The 25,195-nt window shown below is 42.0% G+C and overlaps 2 protein-coding genes across 5 annotated transcripts in view; both read right to left on the bottom strand.

Annotated features, from left to right (window-relative positions):
• Positions 1–16,157, bottom strand: part of LOC115342712 (RNA-binding protein 44) — a 44,287-nt gene extending 28,130 nt beyond the window's left edge. The window contains 16 exon segments of the mRNA XM_041124520.1: positions 2,077–2,435; positions 3,948–4,026; positions 7,312–7,451; positions 7,573–7,718; positions 8,505–8,901; positions 9,189–9,262; positions 9,363–9,428; positions 10,138–10,277; positions 10,620–10,722; positions 10,991–11,099; positions 12,090–12,115; positions 12,196–12,370; positions 13,078–13,266; positions 14,459–14,517; positions 14,646–15,968; positions 16,029–16,157. Coding sequence (XP_040980454.1) covers positions 2,077–2,435; positions 3,948–4,026; positions 7,312–7,451; positions 7,573–7,718; positions 8,505–8,901; positions 9,189–9,262; positions 9,363–9,428; positions 10,138–10,277; positions 10,620–10,722; positions 10,991–11,099; positions 12,090–12,115; positions 12,196–12,370; positions 13,078–13,266; positions 14,459–14,517; positions 14,646–15,968; positions 16,029–16,142 — 3,499 coding nt within the window. The 5' untranslated portion in view covers positions 16,143–16,157.
• Positions 16,158–20,297: 4,140 nt separating this feature from the next.
• The window catches only part of LRRFIP1 (LRR binding FLII interacting protein 1), a 115,708-nt gene continuing 110,810 nt past the window's right edge, over positions 20,298–25,195 (bottom strand). For all 4 annotated transcript variants that reach the window (XM_030016780.2, XM_030016781.2, XM_030016782.2 and 1 more), the window contains 2 exons: positions 24,628–24,732; positions 20,298–23,224 (listed from right to left, as the gene is read on the bottom strand). In XM_030016780.2, the coding sequence (XP_029872640.1) occupies positions 23,114–23,224; positions 24,628–24,732 (216 nt within the window). In that variant the 3' untranslated portion in view covers positions 20,298–23,113. The remainder of the gene's footprint in view (positions 23,225–24,627; positions 24,733–25,195) is intronic.

Raw genomic sequence — 25,195 nt, 5'->3', positions numbered from 1 at the left:
GAGGAGAGCATCATAAACCACCACTCAACATTCAACGTTCATAAAGCTCTCAACAATTTGCAAGGGAAGGTGCTTTAGCGACAAAGGAAGCTGTCCGAGAGCATGTCCCAAGGCAGCGGCAAGGCTCACGAGTCAGTAGTAAAAATGCCAACACACAGCCATAAAACTTGTCCTCCCTGCCTGCTGCCTTTCCAAAGAGGGTCTGCAGCGGTGCATGGCACGATTTACGGGAACAGAGACGACGCTCCCCATGTGAGTCTTAAGACCTGGTGTTGAGCAGAGGCACTCTGGCCTGCCACCTCACCGCTCATGTTAGCAAGATCCTGGCACACCTATTAGCAGAGCTTTTTTCCCCCTTTAATCTCTCCCTTTTTAAAAAAAATAAATAAATTTCATTTTAAAACACCTGCTTCCTCAGAAACATCAGCAACCTCAAAATTCATGACTCCACTGTGACTTCTAGGCGCTCTCAGTTGTCACCTGCAATTTCAGTGCAGCCCTGTCTGTGTGCAGGGCTGTAAAGCAGAAAGACATAAACAGGTTGTTGTGTTTGGTTTTTTTTTAATAGTGCAGAACGTGCTCAAAAAAAAAAAAAATCGCAGGAGGAAGATGCAGCGAAATACAAATGCATCCACCACTCAACACCACGATTAGCTGTCATCGGTTAAGTGGCTTGCACAGAGGCAGACGTCCTGCTGTGACCGAGTCTACTGGAGATGGAAAAGAGCAGCCTGGAGTATCACCGACTCCTGCTCTCCACACTTTCAGCAGTTACAGTGCCCAAACCAAGAGAAGGAAGGGGCAGGAAAAGGGGAAAGGGACTGGGAAGACAGAGCAGAGAGAAATCCTAGCTAAGCAGGAATTAGTGCTTACCGGCAGCAGTATCAGCCACAGGTTTCTGCGTGGGACTGCTCCAGAGCCTTTCCCTGCAACCGAGCATGGAGAATGTACTTCATCTAATGGCACAGCCTTCTCCTCCCCATGAACAACCGCCAGGTAGAGTAGTAAATAGTTAATCATGGGGTACAGATAAGACCATTACATGCAGGTACAGCTCAATGCATTATTCACCAGGGTTGGAGGACAAAACCAGCAGGGGAGAATGAAGGGAAAGAAAGAGAAATCTACGCTTCCTCAAAGAGCACTTTGATTTCATGGAAGATCAGCGTTAGGACAAGGGTATGTGGTTTCCCTTTTAAGTAACCTTAAATAAACACTTCTTCTTATACAGAGTAGCAATACTTGATCCTCCTGAGCTTTCTGCTGCAGATACACAGGTTACAAGCACAGCACAAGCCTCCCTACCTGTTGCATCTGAAATGCTAGGAGTATCAAAGAAACCAGGGCATGCTGCGCCCCATGAAAATAATGGGACAATGCAAGAATTTCCAACCCAATTTTAAGTCCATCATCGGCAAAACCCAGAACATCCGACCTCGGCTTAGAAATGCTCACTTGAGCGGGCACTTCTGCCTGCGTCCTCTCCCTGTGGCTCAGAGATAAGAAAATAGAGACTCCTAAAGCAGTCTCTTCGTAATTAATTTCTACTTTTGAAACAAATGGCAGAGGACATCTCCCAGCGTGAGCACGCCTCGGTAAATCTCACCTACCAAATAGGAAATCCCCCACAAAACCGGGCTGTGTCCGATAGCATCGTCATCTGACACGTAGAGGCCAAGTTAGCGGTTTTGTTTTATCCCAGCGCCCTAGAATGATTTCTCCTTTGAATTTCCACCTGCTTTCCGTGTGGCCAGCGAAGCCCGTCTGGAGCCTCCACAGATATCAGGAATTAACGGGTCAGCGGGCACTGGTAAAGCCAGGGAGGAGGCGGCCAGTGCCGCACACCCGTTCCGAGCTACACCTCCCGGTCCCGCCGCTGCTCCCTGCCGTCCCGCTCGGGAAGGCAGAGGACTTCCCCGCAGCCGCCCCCCGCCCCCGCCGCCGGGCTGCTCCGCGGCTTCCCGGGGAGCTTCTCCGGCTCCCACCGCCACGCACCAACGGTACCAGGCTTCTTCCCCGCGTCCCGCCCGGCAGCCGGGGAAGTTTGCTCCCGGGGCTGCGGAGACCCGCACCTACCCAGCACGAAGCAGAAGAACCGCCGCGGGAGCAGGGCCATCGCCGCCGCCGCGCTCTGCCCCGCGCAGCCAGCCCTCCCGCTCCCGCTCCCGGTCCCGGTCCCGGTCCCGGTCCCGGCGGGGTACCGGCGGCCCACGGGAAGGAGCGGGACGGCAGAACAGGATCCTCCTCGGATCCGGGGGGTCGAGGGGGCGGCTCGGCGCCGGCGGCCCTCCTGCGCGCCAGGGGCGGGCCCCGGCCGGCACACCGCCCCGGGCTGCGGCCGCGCCTCCCTCCCCCGGCCGGGCCGAGGGCGGCTGCTTTCTCCGCAGAGCAACGCCTTGCTTCGGCAGATGGCGGCACGACCGAAGGCAGGTAACCTTCCCGATGAGTTCAGCGGGCTTTAGTCGACACCGTCGTGCCCGGGTGAGGCAGCGTTATCTCCCATCTCCTCACGCTGGAATGGGCAGGTGGGCGCCTAGGGACAGGTCGGGAGGAAGGCACCGAGGAATCCTTTTTTCTCACGCGTTTTCCTTAGCCCTCCTTCCATCTCCGCCAAAGGCACTTCTCTCTAGCCTAAGGCTGAAAGCCATCCCTTCCCTTTCTTTTTACAGCGCTGAATATGAACACAGAGGATGAAAAGCGAGGAAAATAAATGTTTTACAGGTTTATTTTTTTTAACTGAGTGGAAAATCATTAACTGAGCTAGTACAGCTCCACCTACAGCTGATAGCTAAATTTTGGCCTTGCCTGAACATGAGAGTGCCTGCTTGGGCTCTTCAGGAGCACATCTGGGATTAGGATACGCCATTAGGAGGGTATCGTCCCAGTGGGCGAGGGCTCCAGGCGCAGGGAGGTCACTGCCCCACAAACTGGTTCTCCCACATTTTAAGAAGAACAAGAAACAAGAAAACTTGAATGAACAACACAGAGTGCTAACTTGAATGTTTCACATTGTACCCCTTTCTGCTTTCCCAAGAGAAACAAAACAGCTTGCATGCCAGAAAGCCAGTTCTATCCTAAACTATTAGTAACACCCAACTGATTACAGAATCAAGTCTGTGGAACACAAAGGGCAGCACTTGCTGTTAATAATGTGGCAGAGCAAAGCCTATGGCAGCTTTCATCTGGATGCAAACAGGAAAGAAACCAATGTCAAGGCCACACCTGCAGCTTCAGGACCAAGTTTACAGTACTGGCTGTCAACGACGAGGCTGGGGCTCTGAAAGCGTTACGGACAGGGGTTCTGCTAAGAGGAGAGGGAACGGATGAGATCTGAAAACAGCAAAACACCCACACAAATTTTTGAAGAGGGAATTTGAACCTTTATTTGCAGGTAAGGCTGCTATTTTCAGCAGCAAATGCAGCCGGGATCTAGAACGAAGTACAACAAAGAGACAGCGATGGACAGCAGCAATGTACTGCCTTGTCATGCTATATCACAGCATGAGCCTGTCCACATCAATCAAGGATAATTCTCCTCACCCTCTGACCAGACACGTACACCTAAGCTGCCTTTCCTTCATTTACCGGAAGAGGATTTAAAATCTAGACCTCTTTTGTACAGTAACAACACAAGCAAAGATGAAAGTCTGAATGCTCCCAGCGTTCTTCCTCCCCCTGTACCAACCCAAACCAAAAATCTCAGTGAGTGTGTCATTCCCACTATACCAGGCCATGGGACACAAAAAAAGGATTTAGAAGCCCATCCTCTGCTTGCAACAACAGAAGTGGAATATGAGACAACAAAATGCCATGTTCGGGGTGGGGGGGGAATTAAAATCTAGGCTTCATCCTGAAGGAAACATTTGGCCATACCACCGCTCTGCAGTCTACAACACGCTTCTGAGTCAAAACTGACACGAGATGACTCTATTGCAGTACAGGATTACGTAACCACGTCCACCAGCGCTGCCAGCTCCGAAGCCTGGTTTTCTAAAATGAAGCCCTCGCTGCCTCCCCTGCGCCTCCCTGGTATTCAAAGGATACATGGAATTTCTACAGACTATTCAGAATCAGATTATCTGGAAAGCGCAAGCGTGTTGGCTATTTATTAACATCCTAGCAGCTACCACCATGCCTAAAATTAAGTGGCATGCAAGAACGGGGGGTTGTGCACTTCAGCCTAGAAACGCCCAGCTGGTATTACAGAAGTCTTGCTTCACTGAAGTGTGATCTTTCTACCTTACAGAAACCTGCTGAAATGCTTGAACCAACTACGGGGAACAACAAAACCAGGAGGAATCACTGAATATCTGCATAAACAGAAAAACACCTCAAACTGACCTTCAGGTTATATTCTCTTGGATAAGACTGCATGTGATACAGTGATGCTACGTGAGTTTTCATTAAGATCTGCTGAAATAAATCAAACAAAAACCACAGTACAATCTAGGAACAAGCTGGAGTATAGAAGTTGCAAATATCTTCCAAAGGCAGATGACTGATTCTTCATAATCGGAAAGCCATCTACTTAAAAAGAAAAAAGAAAACAAAACACACACACAAAAAAAAGCAGCAGGTAAATTTTCCATGTACACACTCAAACTGAAATAAAAGGAACATCAGCAGTTTTAATACCTCAGAAAACCACTAGAATCTATAATAATTTTGCTATGTACTGCAGAAATACCCAGGAGAGTGAGGTTTCCTAGCTTCAAGAATCACATGAAAAAAATGACTACAGTAAAATAAAATATATAATCTTTGTGCAACAAGTCATATCTGGTGGTCATTTTTTTAATTAATTCAATTAATTCAAAATTAAGTTATCAAATCATCATTTAGGAGGACGTAGATTCTATGCATTTCTTTACGTTTCTCAAAGCACTGTTTTAGTTATGCTTCGATAAGACCCCTCTCCATTGGTCTGTTTTTAAATTTTTACTATGCAGATTATTAATTTCACAAAAAGCTTCCAAGCATGGACATTTGGTACTGATAAAATTTAAGGAAAGAGCCATTTTTAATGCTGCACTGAATAACTTTTAGAGCATCATGATTCCTGTTAACTGCTGCCTACCATGAGGTTTAGAAAACAGAAAAAGGTTAAGCATGCTGCTCAGGTACCTATGACAGCTGCTCACTAATGAGAATAAAAGGACTTTCCAGTCCAAAACCTAACTTCCCATTTCTAATGAAGTTACTCCTTCAAAATTAACAAATATACAAGATCTATAAATATTCAGATATCCAACTCTGGGCTAAGTCAGCCAAAGAAAAAAAGCAAGATTATATCGTGCTTTACTTTAAAGCTTGAATTTAAGTTGTTATACATTAAATAGTATGTAATACAGCTTGACATAAGAGTATTATCTGTACAACTCTGGACATTTCATCAGCTTGCAAGAACATAAGGCTCCAAGGTGGTCTTTCTCAGTGGACACTTACACTTCAGGAAAGTCTGAAGCTACACACATACCAGAATTAGTATAGATGAGCTTAGAGCAGAATCATTTTTTCTTAAACATATTACATACTTGTTTCTTACTATGGAAAGATGAGAATTCTTTTTCCCCATTACTTATTACTGACTTGGCTATTTCACAGCTCCCTCATGATGGAAGTAAAAATTGTTATAAGTCATCATCTCTTTAGCAAAGCAACAGAAGAAAAAATACTATCATAGGAACAATCACGACTGTAAAGCCCACACACCATTTAAAAAAAAAGAAAAAAAGTCACTTGACAAGGAAAGCACAACACATTTGAGGCTGTTAAAACCTTACTAACTGAAAATACTTTTGAGTGTAAGATTTATTATTTAAATGAGTTTATGTCCATATCTGTAGTCCTGTGGAAGTCAGTCTGTAGATTAATATGAAGACTTTGCTTTTTTAGATTTTATTTTGCTTCATAGAGGCATCTGTAAAAGCTCACAGGGCAGCCAAGTGCCAAACTAACAAACTTATGTTACAGTAATCCTTTCAAAAGGAACTCAGCCAAACATGCCTATTGGTTGAGATGCTTTCATCCTCTTCATCACTATGAGAAGTATGATCTTGTGCTGTATTTAAAATCCTATCCTATGTCTCTGTGTATTCAGCACAACCTACAGTCAGTCTTTCTGAAGAACTTTTCTAGTCACTGATATTACTTCCCAGAACAAGGACTATAAGCATCTGTTTGTATATTTAATGCATCTACGGAAACTCTTCTAGCCCAGGCTTCTGCTTCCTCTTACCGTGCAGAATTGCTCTACTTCTGTTATAGTTCTACTATGTAATGCTCAGCTGTTCTGTTCAAGTTCAAGCTGTGTTATGGTTTACTCATGCACTACAGTAACACATGCATAGGCACCTGACCAAGAGAATTCAGTCTAAGCAACATTCAATGGGTGGGAAAGATACTTGGAGATATGTAAAACTATCGGCATAAATACTACTCGTCTTGGAAGAGGCGGTATCAATTAAAACCAAACTGACTCCTTGACATCCTTGAAACAGGAGCTTTGAAACCAAAACCAGAGCATTAAGTATTTGGTGCAGTTTGGAGAAGAAACACGACAGAAAAATAAATATTGTACAGATTGTGTTTGTGGGCAAAAGCAAAGCTGGAGCATTGCTAAGAACATATGGGACAGTGCGGGAAACCTGGCAGTGGCACTGCTAGCAGCCCTAAAGCAAGCAGAATACCAAGCTTAGTAGGAAACTGAAACAAGCGCCAACTCAAGGATGTCTCCTACAGGAGAATATATGTACACGTCCCTGAATTCTGGGCTGTGGTTTTAGCATGTTCAGCTTGCTGCAGCTTCCTGCAGCATCCAGTGCTGTGTCATCATGCAAGATTTCCTTTAACATGAAAAAACTAAAAGACATACAATCTTACTCTTAGATTTCCAGTCCAGAACTGAATCTCATATATCAGACAGAAATCACCAATTTTTAAACCAAAACTGAGCCTACGCTGGGATTTCTTTATGAAATGCTACACAAGGACTGGCCGTTAGGTGTCACCTTTGTAAAGAGTATGTGTGACGACGTTCTCCGCTAAGTTAATCAATAAAACAGTTTGCATAATAAAACCCCCAGTACACCAAGTTTTATAGAGTGCGTAGAGCTAGCAAGCCAATCTGTTTACAGATGTTCTGCAACACAGCTAACAATCCTTAGAAACCATCGTTTCAGTGGATTCATTCAGGTACTTGCAGAGCTTTATACTAAATTACTCACTAACCTAGTCAGGCTAGACAGCTACACAAATTCAAGTGGTTTTATTTCATTATACTTCTGTAGGCTAGAATACTCACTTATTTACATTGCTTTTCCCACCCACAACTGGGCATCGATTTCCTCAGAATAAGAGAGGTCCTTTCTGCAATAGAATTGATGGACAAGCCGCTTAGGATACCTTTGTTGTTTCTCCTCACCTCCAGCAGAGCATCCACAATTTTGTCTCTATGTGAATAAAAGAAATAACTGTTTAGGTCACATTTTATGCAATACATTTAGCACTTAGTTACCACAGATATTGGATCCATTACAAATCAGGGCAGAAATGAAATCCAAATACTCTCACCTGCTAGCCTCTGGATGAATTTCTTGAAGTTTCTTCATTAATTTGGTAAAGCTGCTCAAGTTCAACGTATTAGGAGAAATAAAGGCATCATATGAATTAGTGGAGAAAGGAGCAGATGTTTTCTGGAGGAAATTTTCTCCAGTATCCTAGAATTGCATCAAAATAAGCAAAAAGTGAATGGGTTAAGTACTGTACAAGTAATACAGCATATCTTTACTACTAACAAATATTCCTGTTATGGAAAAAGAAAAAATGACAGATACAGATTCAGATCAATAAATTATTCTAATACAACCAGCCATATTACCCAACCTGTAAATTAGAAATAAAACTGCTACATGCATTTATGTATAACTGACATTCCTGCTACTTTAAATTAATCTGATTTATATTTCCCAGAGGACTAGCATATTTAAAGTTAAATCCCCAAAGGCAGCATATCTATATAGTTCATGAGAACAACACCAGCAATTACTAACTGTGCCTTATCCTCCCAGGACCAACCTGACCGAATACAAAATACTGTATTTATACATAGATATTCCTTAGATGTATATTTAAAAAGATGTGAGTTTCCCCTCCAGTATCCCAAAATCTTTCTGGTATAAAAATCACAAGATATTCACATAAAAAAAGTGTTACAAGTGGAAACTCAAAAGAGGAGAAAAGCAAGATGAAAAATCTAGTGCAAATGGCGAGGTTCCCAACTGGCTTAGGATTAAGAAAAAAAGATGGAATATCACAATTTGATGGAGGGGCAAATGAATAGTGCTCTCACTCTTCTGCAGCATGCCAGAAATTTATTACTGACACATAACATGTTTTCCTATCCTAACATTATTCTATATATATTAAATGTAACGTGTTATGGGACAAGAAGTTTCAAGGCTCTTAATCTGCCATATGAAGGAGCCTTAGTAATAACTATTTACCTTTTGATTAACTCCAAGCAAATAATGTACAGAATCTTCAGTAGATGATTTCAGACCAGTGCACTCTGTTTCTGAACGTACTTGTGTAGAGCAAGAAATTTCTGAAGAAGTTATGGGAAGGAGATGCATTTTCTCAGAAGCAGAGGTGGCGTCAGGTGCTTTCACAGAATTGGAGGCTGAAGCAAGTGTTTTGTCTTGATGATTTCTTTGACTGTTATCAACAGGTTGGTTTTCATGCCAAAGCTTATTTGTAAGTACTTGGGAAACCAAATATTTATTCTGTGATGAAGTATCTACAAGTTCAACACTTACTGGTCTTCCTTTTATTTTTTTCTGGTTCATTTCCTCTACAGCTAACTTTGCTTTATTAGTGTCTTTAAAGGAAAGAAATGGGTATCTAAGGAACAAAATTAAAAAAAAAAAAAAAAAAAAAAAAGGAAACTAAGTAAAACACATGATGGTTCTCGTCTTGTGAATATTAACTGTATCTCCATTAAACTCCACAAAACATTTCAGACTCCTTAACTTCTCATGAGAAGCTGTCTGGAATGACAAGTTTCTGTCAACCTATCTGTAGCTACATTAATTACTGAAACAAATTAAAGAATGACTCCCTCCTCTCTCCCATCATTCACTTACTTTGACAGAAAAAAAGTCTGAAACAAGTAAAACATATTAATATACCTGTAGTTACTAGAATCCACAGAGGTAAGAGTGTCAGAAATTTGATACTTCTGGAAATGTGATCTTAAATCACCCTACAAAATAGAAGCATATTTGGTTGCAAATGTATAGTGTGAAAGAATTCAGAGAAAAGGCAAAACATTACTACTACTATGTAAGTAAGAAGAGGCATACCTCTGACACTGAGGAATTTAGGCCACCAACACGAATAAAAGAACACTCATCTCCACTCTCCATTATCTTCACTTCCAATAATAAACATAAGAAAGCAAAGTGTTACTAACTATTCTTGTTTCAGTTCAAGCTAACATCTTCTCTGTAGATTTCAGAAAGCGTAGACAGAAAACCTTTAAAAAAACTAAAAGAATGAAGAGGTCTTCTAACAGAAAATGAGCATCCTGAGAAACAGAACAGTTCAGTTCATGAAATCTCTTCTCCCTGAGTATTTCCTAAGGTTTGAAGAAGCAGAAGAGGTACAGCCAGAGAAAACACTGGTCTGAACTAACAGGTACCAGTACTAAAGCATGGGTACTGAACTGTGAGTGCCCACCCTGGAGCACACAAACTCTCTGCTTTCAACACCCTGGGACTTCTAACCACACCCATCACCAGGACACAAGTCTCCAAACACAGACCATTCCCAGCTATCTCTTAAGAAGCCAGTATGGGGAAGGAAGCAGGAAGAGAAGGAAGAGAAAAAAAGAAAGATTTAGAGCTACATGATTGGCTGGACATTGACTAAATTGAGTTTAACCACTGTAGGTCAAGTTTTCAAGGAAAAACATGGACGAAAAGAGCTGAATATCTGCACAAGCATGCACTGTAAGTCAATGAAAAAATAAGCCTGAAAACCCAGCTAGCATTTTTTCCAAGTTTACTTATGCTTGTAGAAGGAATAGAATACTCAAATAATAAACACCATTATTAGGTATGGCAGCTTAAAGCACACAACCTCACCTCTTAAATCAACTGTGTCTTGTTTTTCTTGTTGTTTTTTTGTTCCTTCAGATATTACTGAAAAATCTGCTACTGTCAACTCCTCTTTAGCATCAAACCAATATTCATTCCTTTCTTCATTTTTCACACAGCCTTGGCAGTTGAAATAAATTTCAGTGTGTTAAAATTCAGACCATGGTATGTCATATGAATGAGCACCAAATTTCTGTGTGCGTAAGAGGATTCCATCTACCTACATGACTTGGTACTACATTACAAAGAGGTGACACATACTAGTTTTCACTTCTGATTTAAGCAGCAAAATTTTTTTTTCCAAGATGTAAAATATAATATAGAGCTGATACAATGTTAAGCATTCCATCACAGAAAGGACAGTTGAGTATCCATATATATGTTTTATACAGGGTTTAGGTTTTTTTCCAACAACTTAACTAACAAATAATATAGTATTTGTACTGGAAGCAGATTGCTTACCACGTTCCATGTCCTGATCTTTATGTTGTTCTTCAAATGTCTTGGAGGAAGTACAGTCACTTGGCTGACAGCCACCAGTTAAACATACAGTTTGTGGATTGTCCTACAAACATGTTTCAGTTACGTTGTAGCACTTGCACCTGATTATACATTATTTTTCTGAGCTTCAGGATATTAAATGATTAAACAGGTAAATTTTAAAAAGTTAACCTACTGATCATCTTCAAGAACCCCCAAGTTATTTCATTTTGAAAGGACGATCAAAATTTTGGTCACATCAGCTGCATTTGCAATTATTGGCAGAGAATCCCACTTCGAGCCGTGAAGATGGTGATTGTATTTACATATACCTAAGAGAAGACTATGCTTCACAACATAATGTCTAGGAAAGAAGAAGTAGTCCCTACCATGTTGACAGAACTTTTCCTTTCTTGCAGTTTTGGTACTTCAAAGTCAGCTTTTCTTGTGCCTGAAACAGGACTAAAACAGATCCAAGAATTTCATACAAAATCAGGCACAATGATTTTAAATTTTACAATGATACCGAGTACTCCGAAATATTAATTTAAATATTTCCAAAACCTCACAGTAAATAAATAGAATGTGCTTAATAACTCTTAACTTAAAATGAGAAGAAAAGATTTTTGATACCTGTATTTTATAAATGCATTGGTTGCAACCTGAAATATAAAGCTATGTTCTAGGTTTATGTTAGGCTGCTTTTCCTTTATACCTAGATGGCTTTCTGTGCAATGTTTTGATATATATCTTCACGATTTGTAATCTCCGTGCAATTTTTGATTCATTTTACTAATACTTAACAAGAAATTTGAAAAAGATCTCTGGTTGTTTACCTGATGCAGTTAAAATTTCTTGCCAAATTTGTTTTTGATCTCCACTTACATAAAGTAACTGCACATGGTTCTTGAACATGCAGTACCATGTCTGCCAGAAATATGAAGTTATTTTTTTATCATTCTTCATAACTGAATGATAATCTTAGCAGAACAGCTGCTTATATGCCTAATATTATTGATGTTGGCAGTGAAGTCTTTTTGTTTTGGTGGGGGTTTTGTGGGTTCTTTTTTTTTTGGTTTGGTTTGTGTTTTTTTTGTTTTGGGGGGGGGGGGTTTTGTTTGTTTGTTTGTTTTAAGACAGAGAGCATTAAGATTAGAGACATAGATTTTACTAGTGAAAGTAGGGAACCAGGAAAATTACCTGTAAATTGAACACTTCTGCTATAAAGATAGTAAAAATACAACTCCATAGTTTGCGTGCTAGAACACTACAGAGTAAAAATTTCCTTAAAATACAATCACTGTACCCAAATTGCTATGCTAGTCTTTCAGCTAAACAGTTTGGAGCAATAAGATACATCCTGAAATAAAGAAATTCTAAGTTTAACATCTTTTAAACTCAGTTCTCATTTATTTTGAACTTTACTAAAAACCACAAATGAGGACTACTTACTCATAGCAAAGATCCTCTCTGAACAACTGTCAAAAAAGAAAAGATTTGTCTTAATTTTCTTAAGAAAACAATTTTTATTAAAAACAAAAAGCAATTAAGAAATTACCTTGCAGGGGACATAAGAAGAAGAGATTGGGAACAACTTCATCTCAACTGATAGCGGTGGAAGCGCATTTAAAGGTATGCCCATTTTTATTTTCATTCTCATACTGCTGTAATTCTTTTTTACCTCTTCCAAAACCAACATGAGAGATGAACTTAATTCAGCATTGCCATTACATCTGTTAAAATGCGTATAAGAAAATAAGATCCACTTAGACAGATATTGCATTTATTTTGCTGCTTCCAGAACCACCCAAACATTTTACAGTGTTTAAAGACTCCTCCACATTGCACAAGAACATGAGCTCACTCCTAACATGCACAGTAGCTCTCTGGAGCCATACTCTGTTTCACAGCATTACACCCTGCTCTCTTGAACCCTCTCCTAAGCTACGGAGCAGACACTATAGTAATGAGGTTTTATAGCTATCCGTGGCACAGTAAAGTGTTCAGAGGCAGGACTTCTTGGTTGAATTCCAGGTTCGTTACAGGGTGTATGCTTTATCAGCTAGCGACTCTGCAATCGCTACCCCCTTCCTGCCTCACCTCTTAACAATTCTGCACCTCTCTCTTTCTTCTTTACCACCTCCTCCCCAGCACCCCCTCTATGCATCTCGTCCACTCCTGAACGGATTCTCTGTACTACTTCCGTACTTTTCCTCCTGTACAGAAGGACATTCCTGGAAACAAACTGTATTTTGCTCGGTCTGTGAATGCTACAGAAGATTTTAGGCTGAAAATAAGACTTGGCAGTTATGAGAACGTAAACTCCTTTGGACAACAATGCTAACTATAAACACTATTACAAGCTATGGATAGAATACATCAGTAACATTTAGCAATTAATGCCTTTTAACCCAGTTATCCATTTCACCTAAAAGGACACTAAAGTACGTGCCTGCTAAAACCTGTGTTTTCCTCCAAAGCCAGTTTGTAAATCTTCAAGCAGTGCCGATAACACATCTGATAATGAATGTTTAGAATCTGCAATTCTGCTTCAATTGCTCTCTGCAGTATTTTTTGACAGTAGCTTGATGTAGAATTCTTCACAGCTTGTTTGTCAAGGTGTACCGGCCTTTAAAATAATAATAATAAACAAAATCTTGAACCCTTGAACCAATATTTTACATTCATTATGTTTTATTTTGAAACAAGTAGCTTTCTAGAAGCTATTTCTGATACTATTTAAGGAAAAAAAGAAAAATGAATCAGTTCCTCCTATTTACTACACAGAAAAAATGATGTCTTACAGCAGCTTTCACAGTATCATCAGCCTTAAATGAGCGGTGGGAACTGCACAATAATCATTTCTATCCAAAAAGTGCGGTCATAAGAACAAAAAGCAACTTAGCAACTCTGTTGATCTACAGAGACACCTACTTGTGTCCACAGTCACAGAGTAATCTAGGCTGGAAAGGATCTTTGGAGGTCTGCAATACAAATCTCTGTTCAAAGCAGGGCTAACTTCAAAGCTAGCTCAGGGTCTTAGCCAGTCCAGCTTTGTTGCTGGGTTCAGGGTTTTTTTGTTTGTTTTAAATCTCCAAGAAAGGAGACAGTACCAATACTACTCTCACTGTAAGAAACTTTTTCTCACACCCACTTAGAAATCCCCCAACTCTAACTGCTGGCTCTTGCCCTTTCAAAACACACCTCTGCAAAGAATTTGACACAGTCTTCTCTGCAAGCCACCACCTGATTGCCAAGAACTGCAGGGAGGTTCCCCACCTCCCCAGCCTTCCCTTCTCCTGGCTGACCAAACCCAGTTCCCTCAGCTCTCCCCACACATCAGGTGCTCCACCAGCTCCCCTCACCATCTCTGGGCCGTCTGGTGGGCTTTCCCCAGTCTGCCAAGCTCTTTCTTGCACTACAAGGCCCACAGCTGGAGATACCTTTGCAGATGCAACCTCAGGAGCACCAAACCGAGAAGAATCAACACTTCCCTCCATCTGCTGGCTGCACTCCTGCTAATGAAGCCCCAGGATGCGGTTTCCCTTCTTTGCCATATGGGAGCACTGCTGACTTACACTCGACTTGTTTTTGGGTAGTCTGCAACTGCAGACCGAGGCTGCTTTGGTCTTTGTTCAACTTCAGATCTTCCGTTCATTCTTCTCACTTATCCAGGTCCCTTCCTACCCTCCAGTGCAGGAACCGCTGCCCAGCAATTTTTTAATGCCATCAGTTTTGTTAAGTCACAGACAACCTTTCAATCATGAAAAGAATCTTATCCAGCACCTAGAATTCCAAACCAAGAACAATTTGCGACCCACCTGTCAGTGCTTATCTTTAAATCACTGCTACACAGCTCATTTTTTGATTCCCACTGTTCCTAAACAAAAAACATTTTAAAAAGTTACAGATTAACATTTGTATAGACAAGCTCAGAGCAACTTTGAGTTAAAAAAAGCTCTATATATCAAAATTGTTTGGTTGTGCTTTTTTTTTTTTTTAAATTACCTGAATTTGTGAACTTCTTTCAGCTGTTGCAGTATTGCCATCTGAATGTTTTTCCAGTGTGTCAGTAAGCTGCAATGGAATTTCCTCTGTGCCACCAGCTCCACATGACCAGTCTGTATTGCAAGCAACGTCTGCACACCTTTCATGGCGCCATCCCACGGGTCGAGATTTGTTCATCATTGTTATCTCTGTATTAGTAGCCCTGGATGAGTGACAAACCTGAGCACTGGTACTTCTGCTTGTTGTAAAGCAAGCTCTAAAATCAGAACTCGCATCAACAGCCTGGTTAACCATAGAGTCACTGGTAACATTTTTCAAGGTTTCACGATGCTCCGAGTTCAGACAGCTGGTATTTCCATGGGAGGATTTATCTGCAACTTCCACCCCAAAAAAGGGGTTCTTGCTAGGGAGAATTGCAGAGACCAGAAATTGGGTTTCAGCATCCTTTGCAGTGCAGTCAAGGCAGCTGGTACCATGTGCACACATACCAGATTCTTCACAACTGTAGAAATCAGAATCCCCCGCAGGTTCACAAAATTGCAGGGCTACTGCAGGGGCTCTTTCCCTTGCTGACAGTAAAGGATTGTCTTTCTTCACTGAGACACTGTGAATGTGTCTATCATTCTTTTCAGACACTTCTTTGCTTGTAGCGATTTGGGGTGGCAGCATGCTGTCCATCAGTGGTATGTCTTTCACCTCTCCATTTTCTAAACTGCCATATACAAGCCGATTTGGACAGACCCTTTCTCTATTCCCACATGAATGACTTTCAAGTATACTTCCACAAACAACACTATGATACTCTGTTTGCTCTTCCTGATGATCATAACTCATGCCATTGCAATCTGGCAGAGACAGAGAGTCATGAAGCATGTGGGGAAGCTCTGGCATAGCTGCTTCTGGGCAGGTCTGGTCACCTACACCATACTCAGAAGCAGAACAATCTTCTGACATGTCAATGAGATTTTGCTTCTGTGTGACTGCACCGCCTGGAACTTCATGACCTGGGTCTATCAGCTTTAAGGTTTCGATTCCTATAGTTTCCCTTTGCTCAGAAAACTCACTTGAGCTATTCCTATCATCAAAATCTTGTTCGTGAGCACTGAGATACTCCAGCTGTGAATCTTCACCTAAATGGCTTTGTCTGCAATCATCACACACCCCACAATTAAAGTGCATATTGTCACATGACCTTCCCAACATATCAGCTTCTTTCTTGCTTTCATCTACCTGTGCACAGCAAATTCTCATTCTCTCTTTAGTATACATTTCAATGTCTGCATCTAAAGATGAACTTAAATAAGGTAAGCTTTCCTCTGACAACTTTAATTCTGAAACACTGGCAGAATGTGCCTGGTCAAAACCAGACTGTTTAGCTCCTACTGCAATGTCTCTGACGAGTGTGTGCTCAGCTTCCTCAGAACAAGAAAAAAGATGGGAGGTCTGACTGAAGCATCTCCTTTTGCTTTTAACATCGTCGTTCTTTTCTAATTCCATGGTACAAACACTTAAGCCCTCCTCCTCAGAAATAATCCACACAACTCACTTCCACTGCAACCTCTCCAAGTCAATGGCTTGTCTCTTCTTATCAGTGTCTAACCTTAATAAAAATTAAGAGAAGTTTGAGATACATCATAGTATACAAGAGGACATTACTGTTTAAAAAATACGTTAAATTAACCATCTTATTTTCACCTACTGCATGCTAGTATAGAAGCTAGGAATTATACGGTATGTTCTCAAGGAAATCCTAAGAGCTCACAGAAGGCTGTTAAAATAATTTGCCATTCTTGCTTGTGTCATTTCAATTGTGTAAAAGCATCCTCAGTGACCAATCAACCCTATTTCCTTACACTCTTGGGCAAGGTTTCCATCCTCTTACCACTGAAGCATTTCTTGGCTGAATCATCAGAACCCCTGTTGATACACAGCAATCTATTTACATCATACCCTAACTACAAGACAGCACAGAAGGTGTTTAGATGCACGTACTGACTCTGAAAGTCAAGATGCTAATGGTCATGGATTCAGTGGCCACAAACTGACCTCACATTGTTCCTGATTGTATACTGGCCTGTAAGCATTCCTTGCCACAGAAAGCTTACAGCTTCTCGATCCATGACCAGTATATTTACTGTAGGGAACATCCTTCAGTCCAGGAGCTATAACAATTTTTAAAACTACTTCAATGAGTGAAGGGGTGAACTTAGAACCCTGTGCCTCCCGAGAACTAAAAACCCTTCAGGCGCTGGACAAAAGGGAAATGAAAGCATATTCCTTTTAATTCTGGGGAAACAAGAAGAAATGGTTACTAAGCACAGAAAACGTGAGAATCTTTACAGCCAGGAAGTGTAAGTCATAAAGGAAAACAGGAAGACAGTTTTCTTGGATCAGAGCACTTCTTTTAGCAACAGTAGAAAACTGGACAATACAGCAAAGCAAAGTAATACCCCTGCTCTGGACTTGCAACAAACCTAGTTTCATAGCATGAACGAAAAGCAGAGACAGAGCATGTAGGGATGGAAGATGCTCTTTGTGAAGCTTGTTTCTTATAAATAGTTGTCAATTCTTCTCTGCCTTTCCCCAGAAGCTTATAATGAAGAGAGGGACTCATACTAACGTTAGACATATTTTTCAGTTAGGTATGCTCTCTAAGCTACTGAAATGAAGCGTAACAATTTTATAGTATAGTCACAGGTCTCTAACCCAACTATAATCTTATATAAAGCACAGCAAAATACAGTCCTGTCTGTAACTCTTCCCCCTGTGAGAGCACGCAGACCAACCAACAGGCCCATAAGGTGGGTTTCACATGCTTCTAAACACACAAGTCACTGGTTCATCCTCGCAGAGGAGGCTTCCAGCGTGGTGAAACACAGTCTGTAAGGAACCGAGTGAATCATAGAATCATTTAGATTGGAAAAGACCTTCAAGATTATTGAGTCCAACCATCATCCATGCCCACTAAACCATGTTATGGAGTACCCCATCTACGCGCTTTTTGAATACCTCCAGGGATGGTGACTCAACCACTTCCCTGGGCAGCCTATTCCAATGTGTGACAACCCTCTTGGTAAAGAAATTTTTCCTAATATCTAACCTAAATCTCCCTCGCCTCAACTTGAGGCCATTTCCTCTCGTGCTATCTCCAGCCACCTGACAGAAGAGACCAGCACCCACCTCACTACAACCCCCCTTTCAGGTAGTTGTAGAGAGCTATAAGGTCTCCCCTCAGCCTCCTCTTCTCTAAACTAAACAACCCCAGTTACTTCAGCTGCTCCTCATAAGACTTGTGCTCCAGGCCCCTCACCAACTTGGCTGCCCTTCTCTGGACACACTCCAGCAACTCAATGTCTCTCCTGTAGTGAGAGGCCCAAAACTGAACACAGTACTCGAGGTGCAGCCTCACCAGTGCCGAGTACAGGGGGGACAATCGCTTCCCTGCTCCTGCTGGCCACACTATTTCTGATACAGGCCAGGATGCTGTTGGCCTTCTTGGCCGCCTGGGCACACTGCTGGCTCATATTCACCTGGCTGTTGACCAGCACCCCCAGGTCTTTCTCTGCCAGGCAGCTTTCCAGCCACTCTTCCCCAAGCCTGTAGCGCTGCATGGGGTTGCCGTGACCAAAGTGCAGGACCTGGCACTTGGCCTTGTTGAACCTCATATGATTGGCCTCAAGTACTGAAGTGAGACACAGGCTGCTGGTGGAGCATAAGGGGAGACTGGAAACTGAGGCCTGTTTCTTGGCTGCTGCTCTGGGATTAACACACAAGTTAGGCGAGCTCTGTCTGCTCCAGATATAAACAGTGTGACCCAGGCCTCATATCTGCACAGGAAGGTTTGTAGAATGGACCCCTAAGAGATAACTTCATGATAGCCCTTCCTCACAGGGAAAAATGGCTTGTCTTTCAAATCTGCATCCACTGATTCTCATCCGCTAAGGATCATCATTAAAATGACAACATTTAAAAATCACTTAATAAAAATAATTTAAATCATTTAACCAAAGGCATCAATAGAAGTCAGTCACCCTCCAAAAAAACCTTACCATGATTTCATTATGCACTTCTACAGCTATTTTTGTTTCAAAAACATTAGCTTTCTTATTACATTAACTTTACCTTCACCTTCTGAGGTTTTAAGCAACTATACCTGTGAAATTAAAAATCTTCCCGTAACACTACCAAAGCACATCTCAGATGCCTATACATAAATCACAACATATTATCACAGAGAAGTGGCTTTCCCCCCACCCCCCTTTTTACTTAAGAACAAGTTAAGACACGTACGTCCTAGTTAAGTAACAATAACCTTGTTACTACTACTGACGCAGCTAGATGTTCAACAACAGTCAAGCCGGTTAGAAACCAGCACTGATATTAAACCACAGCTTCCACATCGCAGCGCAGCGTGGAGAGCTGCAGCCGAGCCCCCGGGGAGGAAGGCTGGGGGGGGGGTCCCTCAGAGCAGCCCGGTGCCCCCGCCCGCCGAAGGGGAACGCCCAGGCAGGGGACCGCGGCTCACAGCCCTCACCCCGGCTCCAGGGAGGGCTGAGCAACCTTCCCACTGCCCAAACGAAGCCCCCCCCCCCCCCGTAACGCCTCCGTACCAGAGCCGAGCCCCGGCCGGCTCCCCGCGCCTCCGACCCGGCCGGGCGACAACGACCCCGCCGAGCACGCGCTCAACGGCCGCCAGCCGCCACTCCCCGCCCGCGCCTCCAGCCCATTGGCTGCGACGGGAAGCGCTCCAGCGTCTGATTGGCCGGTGCGGTGCCTGCGCCAACCGCGTGCTGCCCACCCCTCCCCCCACGAGATGTCTCCTCAGAGGGGCTTCTGCCCTCCTCCCCCTCCTCCCCCACCGCCCCCTCTCCCTCACGGCGGCGCAGGGGTGTCCCTGCCCGTACCACAGAAAGCCCAAACCTTAGCCTGCGGGGGACAGCAGCAGCACGTCGTCTTCTACAGTTATTAAAACCTAGCAGCACTCTGAGGGGGCAGTGGAGGCGAACGCAGTGAGCTGGGGAACGTCACCCAGTAAACTCCCGCTGTACGGGTTACCGAATGTAAACGTACACGTTATTTTTACAAAGTTGGTTCAGGGCCCTACTCCCTCCTTTAAACACATATATGTAAAGTTCTTAATAAAGCGTGCAAAAAATCACTTAGCTGACTAAAACAAACCGACCCCCAAACCCATATAATCGTTTAGAGCATTTAAAGCATAGACAAGCACTAACCTCCTCAGCATATTTCACCTAAGTGATCTCTCTATATCAACGCCCACAATCAGTGCAAGATGAAATTTAATACTAAAATTGACACGGTTTTGCTGAACAAAGTTGCCTCCTGTGGCGAAGGATTCTTCCAGGGAAAGTTACTATGTGGCTTACCTCTCTGTTCACCATAAATACTCTTAAGTAGAGAATTAATCCGATTAGCAATACCATTCAAATTTCTCCTGATGGGACACTGTCCCTGTCCTCCCCGTCCTCAAGTGCACTCTGCCATTAAAAAGGTTAATATTTGGAGGTATGTCGCACACCAGTGCCCTTAGGCACACAAGCCCCTGCCTTTGTACATTTTACAGCCAGTGTTGCTCACGGTTGCGTGTCTGCAGCAATATGTTATAAAGGAAAATGAGCTGTTACACCAGTATCATCCAAAAAGTCTGTATTTTCCAAGAGAACTTTTACCAGTAACATCATCATGACAGACCACTCCATAAATACTACCCAAACAAGTGACATTTTTATTGGCAAGTTCTGCTAATGGATTTCCTTTTCCACGCTCGTATCTCCTAATAGTTTGATTGAAAAAACAAAACAAAAATAACCATTTGGGTAACATTCCATTTGCAAACAATAAAATTATTTAACATTTAAAAATAAAACAAAGGATAACAATTTTAAATACAAATTCTAGGAAAACCCATCCTGGTTCCCCCAGGAGCTGTTCCTTGCCAGGCTGCCACCACCTCGGCTCCGCTCTGAGTCAGTGGGCTGGGTGCCGAGGCGCTCTCGGTTGGAGCTCAATTAAAAGGACTGGGGCATGTGCTATTATTACCATTCAAAGCCCTGTTGTTGTACATTCTTCACAGGAAAACATAAAACAGTTTGCAGAAAACCAACCAGTACTTCTTCCCTTATTCTAAAGCTAAGTCATACTGAAAGTTAGGGGGGAAAAATGCGGCTTCAACATTCAGCTACTTTATCACACACACAGATTTCTACTAAGAGCATATCCAGGTTGAAATACACATCTGATTTCTGTCATGAGGTTAATGCTTATGGGGTGCGAGATGCAATCTACTTCAAAATGATAAACACATCACTTCCTGATGAGTAAAGTATTATTTTTAGCCTTTTGGACCAATGCTTAGTTGCTAGGTTGTTTCTCCTGAATCAGGAGAGACAGTTTTCACCGCTATGACAAATAAAAAGATGACTGGTGGCAATCACACACCTTATCATCAGTTAGTAAGATGTTGTAGCTAGCACGTTTGTTTGCATTCTGAAAAACCTTAGTTCTTTTTTTAGGCCCCAGAGGCTTTGTACACCAGAAATTACACAAGTCAACCACAGAAGATTGTAAATTGGTATCCACAACGATTTTGAGGTATTCCACAAGAAACCTGGCTCTGCACCTGAATGTTCCTCTCAAAAACCAAAAAAAAGAAAAAGAACCCAAAGCCCTAGCTGGAGTGGAAATTTCATTTAAAAGACTCCTTTCATCCCCATGTTCCACCACATTTGATCAACAAGGACATACTTATTTTCCCAGGGGCACAAAAAGAGCCTTCTTCATCCTTTTCCTGGAATATTAATTTCAGTACTTCATTCCAAAATTTCCGGGTACACTCAGAAGAGATGAAGAGCAAGGTGTTATTTTCTAGCCAAACCAGAGAAACACATTCAGACACTGTTTTTGGTTTATTTAATTTGTGAAGGTGCTCTAAGAAGATACTGGTGATCCCCTTACGTTGAAAGTAGCAGCGGTTTAGACTCTAACCTCCAGTCTGCAAGGAAGAGGCTAGGGAAAGACCTAGACTGGAAAGTCTGAAGACCAAGTTAAGAAGAAATGGTCTCCCGGGTCTGGATTTGGCTTGATAGAACTGTATCTATTGAGGCAGTCAGCATCGACAGAAGGTTGTTCCTGTCGAACAGGAGATGCTGCTTCATCGGGTGAGCAGGTTCCTAAGGGACTGGAAGTCTACCTTATTCACAAGCTTTTCTGTCAGGGCTGAAGGGGGAAGGACAGCTTTATTCTTCAAGTTAACTGCTGTTCTCCTTTGAGTAGTACATTCAGAATAATTTCCAATAAACCAGAGCTGTAGTGCTAGTTGTGTATAATAAATTGCCTGCAACATCTTAATTGGTTACGTTATTTTTCATGAACAGTGGAAAACCTTAATAATGACCTTAGAAGGAAATAATTCACTACTTCTGTATTTGTAGAAAAACCATAGGCAGTAATATTTTCTAAAGTGCTTCTTTACTTATCAGTTACTTTTTTAAAAATTAGACTTGTATTTTTAGCGGCATAGTTTTCTAGTAGTTCATGGACCAGTAGATAGTTTCTGATGTAAAAAACCCATTACATATTTTGTTTAAGCAAATGACACTTGCTTTGACAAATGCACCAAAGTGAGTGATCTAAGTGCAAAACCCACCATTTCTTAAAACACGGCCTTATGCTGGTTTATTAATGCAACTTTACATCCTTTAAAAGTAGTTTACTTCAACTCCAAGAGCAGGGATTAAATAATACAAATAAAAGTTGAAAATTCAATGAAGCTATTGCCTATTTACCCTGAAATAAAATAGTCTTACGATTCCACTGGTGCAAAAATCCCTCCAAACACCTTTGTTTTATTGGCAAAGTCATTTAAGGTCACTTTTGCTTCCAAGACCGTCTTCTTCCATGGTTTCCACTGAAGGAGTTTTGCTTTGTAATGGCTTGTGGTTCCACAGTGATTTGTAAATGAAAAACCTACTATGAATAACTCTACCGTAGTCACTAAATTACAGATACTGTCATGAGAAAGTCCAAAACTTACAGTGCTTTTTTTAAAATTTTCAGCAAGACACAAAATTCTAGTCCAGTTAAAGTGTTTTCTTTGAATGCCATTTTAAATGGCAATAAGTGGCTGCTGTGCCTTCTGGATGGAGAACTTAACGCGATGCCCGATGTGCTTCTTACATGGTAGACGGACATTGTACTTCAAATGTACCCAAAGAACGGCTTAGAAGGGCTCCCGCAGGCACAGCCATTTGGATCAGCTACTCCTATGTATATAGTGCAGTAGGTTTGAATCTGCGTAGAGAGAACCACAGCTGGGTGGCACGTAGCAAATGTTAGGGTTGTCTGTTCTCAGAAGGCATGACACAAAGCATCCTGGACAGCAAGAGACAGAAGCATCTGCAACGTTGTTCTGATTCTGTCAAGTACTAGTTTCCATCGAAAGGTGGTGGTTATTGCTGAGACAGTAAAGCACTCCGGTTGGCTTTCATCTTCTCCAAGCGTTTTACTAGATGACCATTGCTGACTTCAAGCTCTTCAGTTTTATCCAATGCTGAACGAAGCTGAAAGAAGAAAGCAGAAAAAACCACATAATTTTCACAGTGTTTTCCCTGTCCAAAGATAAAGCAAGATTTGTAGTTACCAACACTAACTGATGATATTGCTGGAATTTCCTTACAAGATAAAGCAGTTGAAAATTCCTATTAGCAGAGTTAAAAGTAAACATTGTGTAACTGCTTTGAAGGCCACACACACATTTTCTAAGCACTGTGCCAAGAATCCAAGGTATTTACAGAATGTTGAACAAATGGCTCAGAGTTTGCCTCAACTTCAGAGGCACGCCTGTCTTGCTGCCTGGCTTTTATGTTTCTGGTTCCCAGAACTACAGCCACAGGTGTGACGTTGGTGCCTTAGTTTTCTATAAAGCCCACCACGGCATGGGGGTAGGGACAGGGAGGTGGACCACACAGAGCAGTATCTATAGGCAGCAGAGCAAGAGGAGTATTTAGAAAAAGCAAAGAGCCACACTGAAGAAAAAAAAAACCAAAACCCAACCAACAAAAAACCCCCTGAGGAGCCAGGTGTGAAAGAAGCTGACAAACGTATTTACAACAACGTGGTTGTAGCAGCTACTTGGAGAGAACATGAAGTTTGATAAGACAAATAAGGTCAAAATTACAGACAGCTTGAAGATGCAGTGTTTTACAAGAGAGAAACACAGACAGTCTGTGGACAGACACACTACAACAAACAGGCATGAACAGATTGACAGGACAAGAAAAACAGGCTCAATAAGAATGATTCACATCCATTTAGCACTCAAGTTTAGACTCTGAGGCTTGAAAGTTTAGACTGTCATTCCTGGTAAGGTGTGGCACTGTGCTTAAATAATGAAGCGCCCAAATGAACTTTACAGCAGGATTTCCAGTTTTCTACTGCTGTAATTTCTGAGTCACAAGTTCTAAAAAGACCAGTGATTTGTATTTACAAACCCAGAATTTATAACACCCAAAGTCATGAGCCTTCAGGTGCAACAAAGGACAAGGACAGCAAAGTAGAAATAGGAGTTCTTCAGCTTAATGAATGTCGAACCACATGAACATTCACAGCTGCAAAGTAGCGTTTGAGCATTTGAAGGCTGCTTCTAGATGCAAGTTGTACAAGTACAACCTGAGTTTGCTCCAGAGAACCAATTCTGGTACAAAGCAAGGCATTGCAAGTCAGTTTAGGAAGCAATGGTGAAATGGCAGCGGGAGTTCATAGTCGTGACTGTTACTCCGGTTTGAGTGCTGAAAATTTGGTTAAACATTTAGAACAAATAACTAAAGCAATAAAAAAAGTAGACGTTTATTCTTTGCTCTGCCAAGAAGGATAGTTCCTCCTCTAAAATGCACCAGACAGACACGTCTCCCCCCATGCGGTGCAGGCTGATGGCTAGCCTGTGACAGTTTGCATTTAGAGTTACCTCTCTCTGTAGTTTGCGTTTCTCTGCTTTCAGTTCATCTTCTACTCTTTCAGCATTTTCAGCAGCAGTTTTGTATCGGGCTACCTGACCTTCCAATCGTATTACCTAAGAAAAAGGCAAATTTTTTAAATTAAAAGCTGTACCAAGAAGTGACTCTGAGGCTTTACTCTTCCACTAGTAGTTAAGCAATAACCAGAGAGATACTTGCTTTGCTTTAATAAAAGAAAGGCACATTCTGAGAAAAAAAAAATATACCAAGGAAGCCTGGCCACGGTAACTTACTCCAGACCTTTTATACATATCCATATTTAATATGCTTCCAGCAACAAAAAATACAGTCCATTGACTAAATTTATCTTAGCAGGAGTATTGCTGACATATTCTGGACAAGACCAAAGAGTCAAAATTGAAGAGTCTTGTATAAAATCCATATATACTGCATCATATAACAGAAGCCATTTAAAAATTGTCGATAGCTAGGCATAAAGAAGTATTCTGAAGAGTTCAGTAAGTGCTCTCAATATACCTTTGTCTTCGAACGTTTTTTCCTTCGGTAAAGATGAATAAT

The sequence above is a fragment of the Aquila chrysaetos genome, chromosome 6 (assembly GCF_900496995.4).
Source record: "Aquila chrysaetos chrysaetos chromosome 6, bAquChr1.4, whole genome shotgun sequence".
Taxonomy (NCBI): Eukaryota; Metazoa; Chordata; class Aves; order Accipitriformes; family Accipitridae; genus Aquila; species Aquila chrysaetos.
Note: the sequence above shows the minus strand (reverse complement) of the source record. Positions and strands in the feature narration are given on the sequence as shown.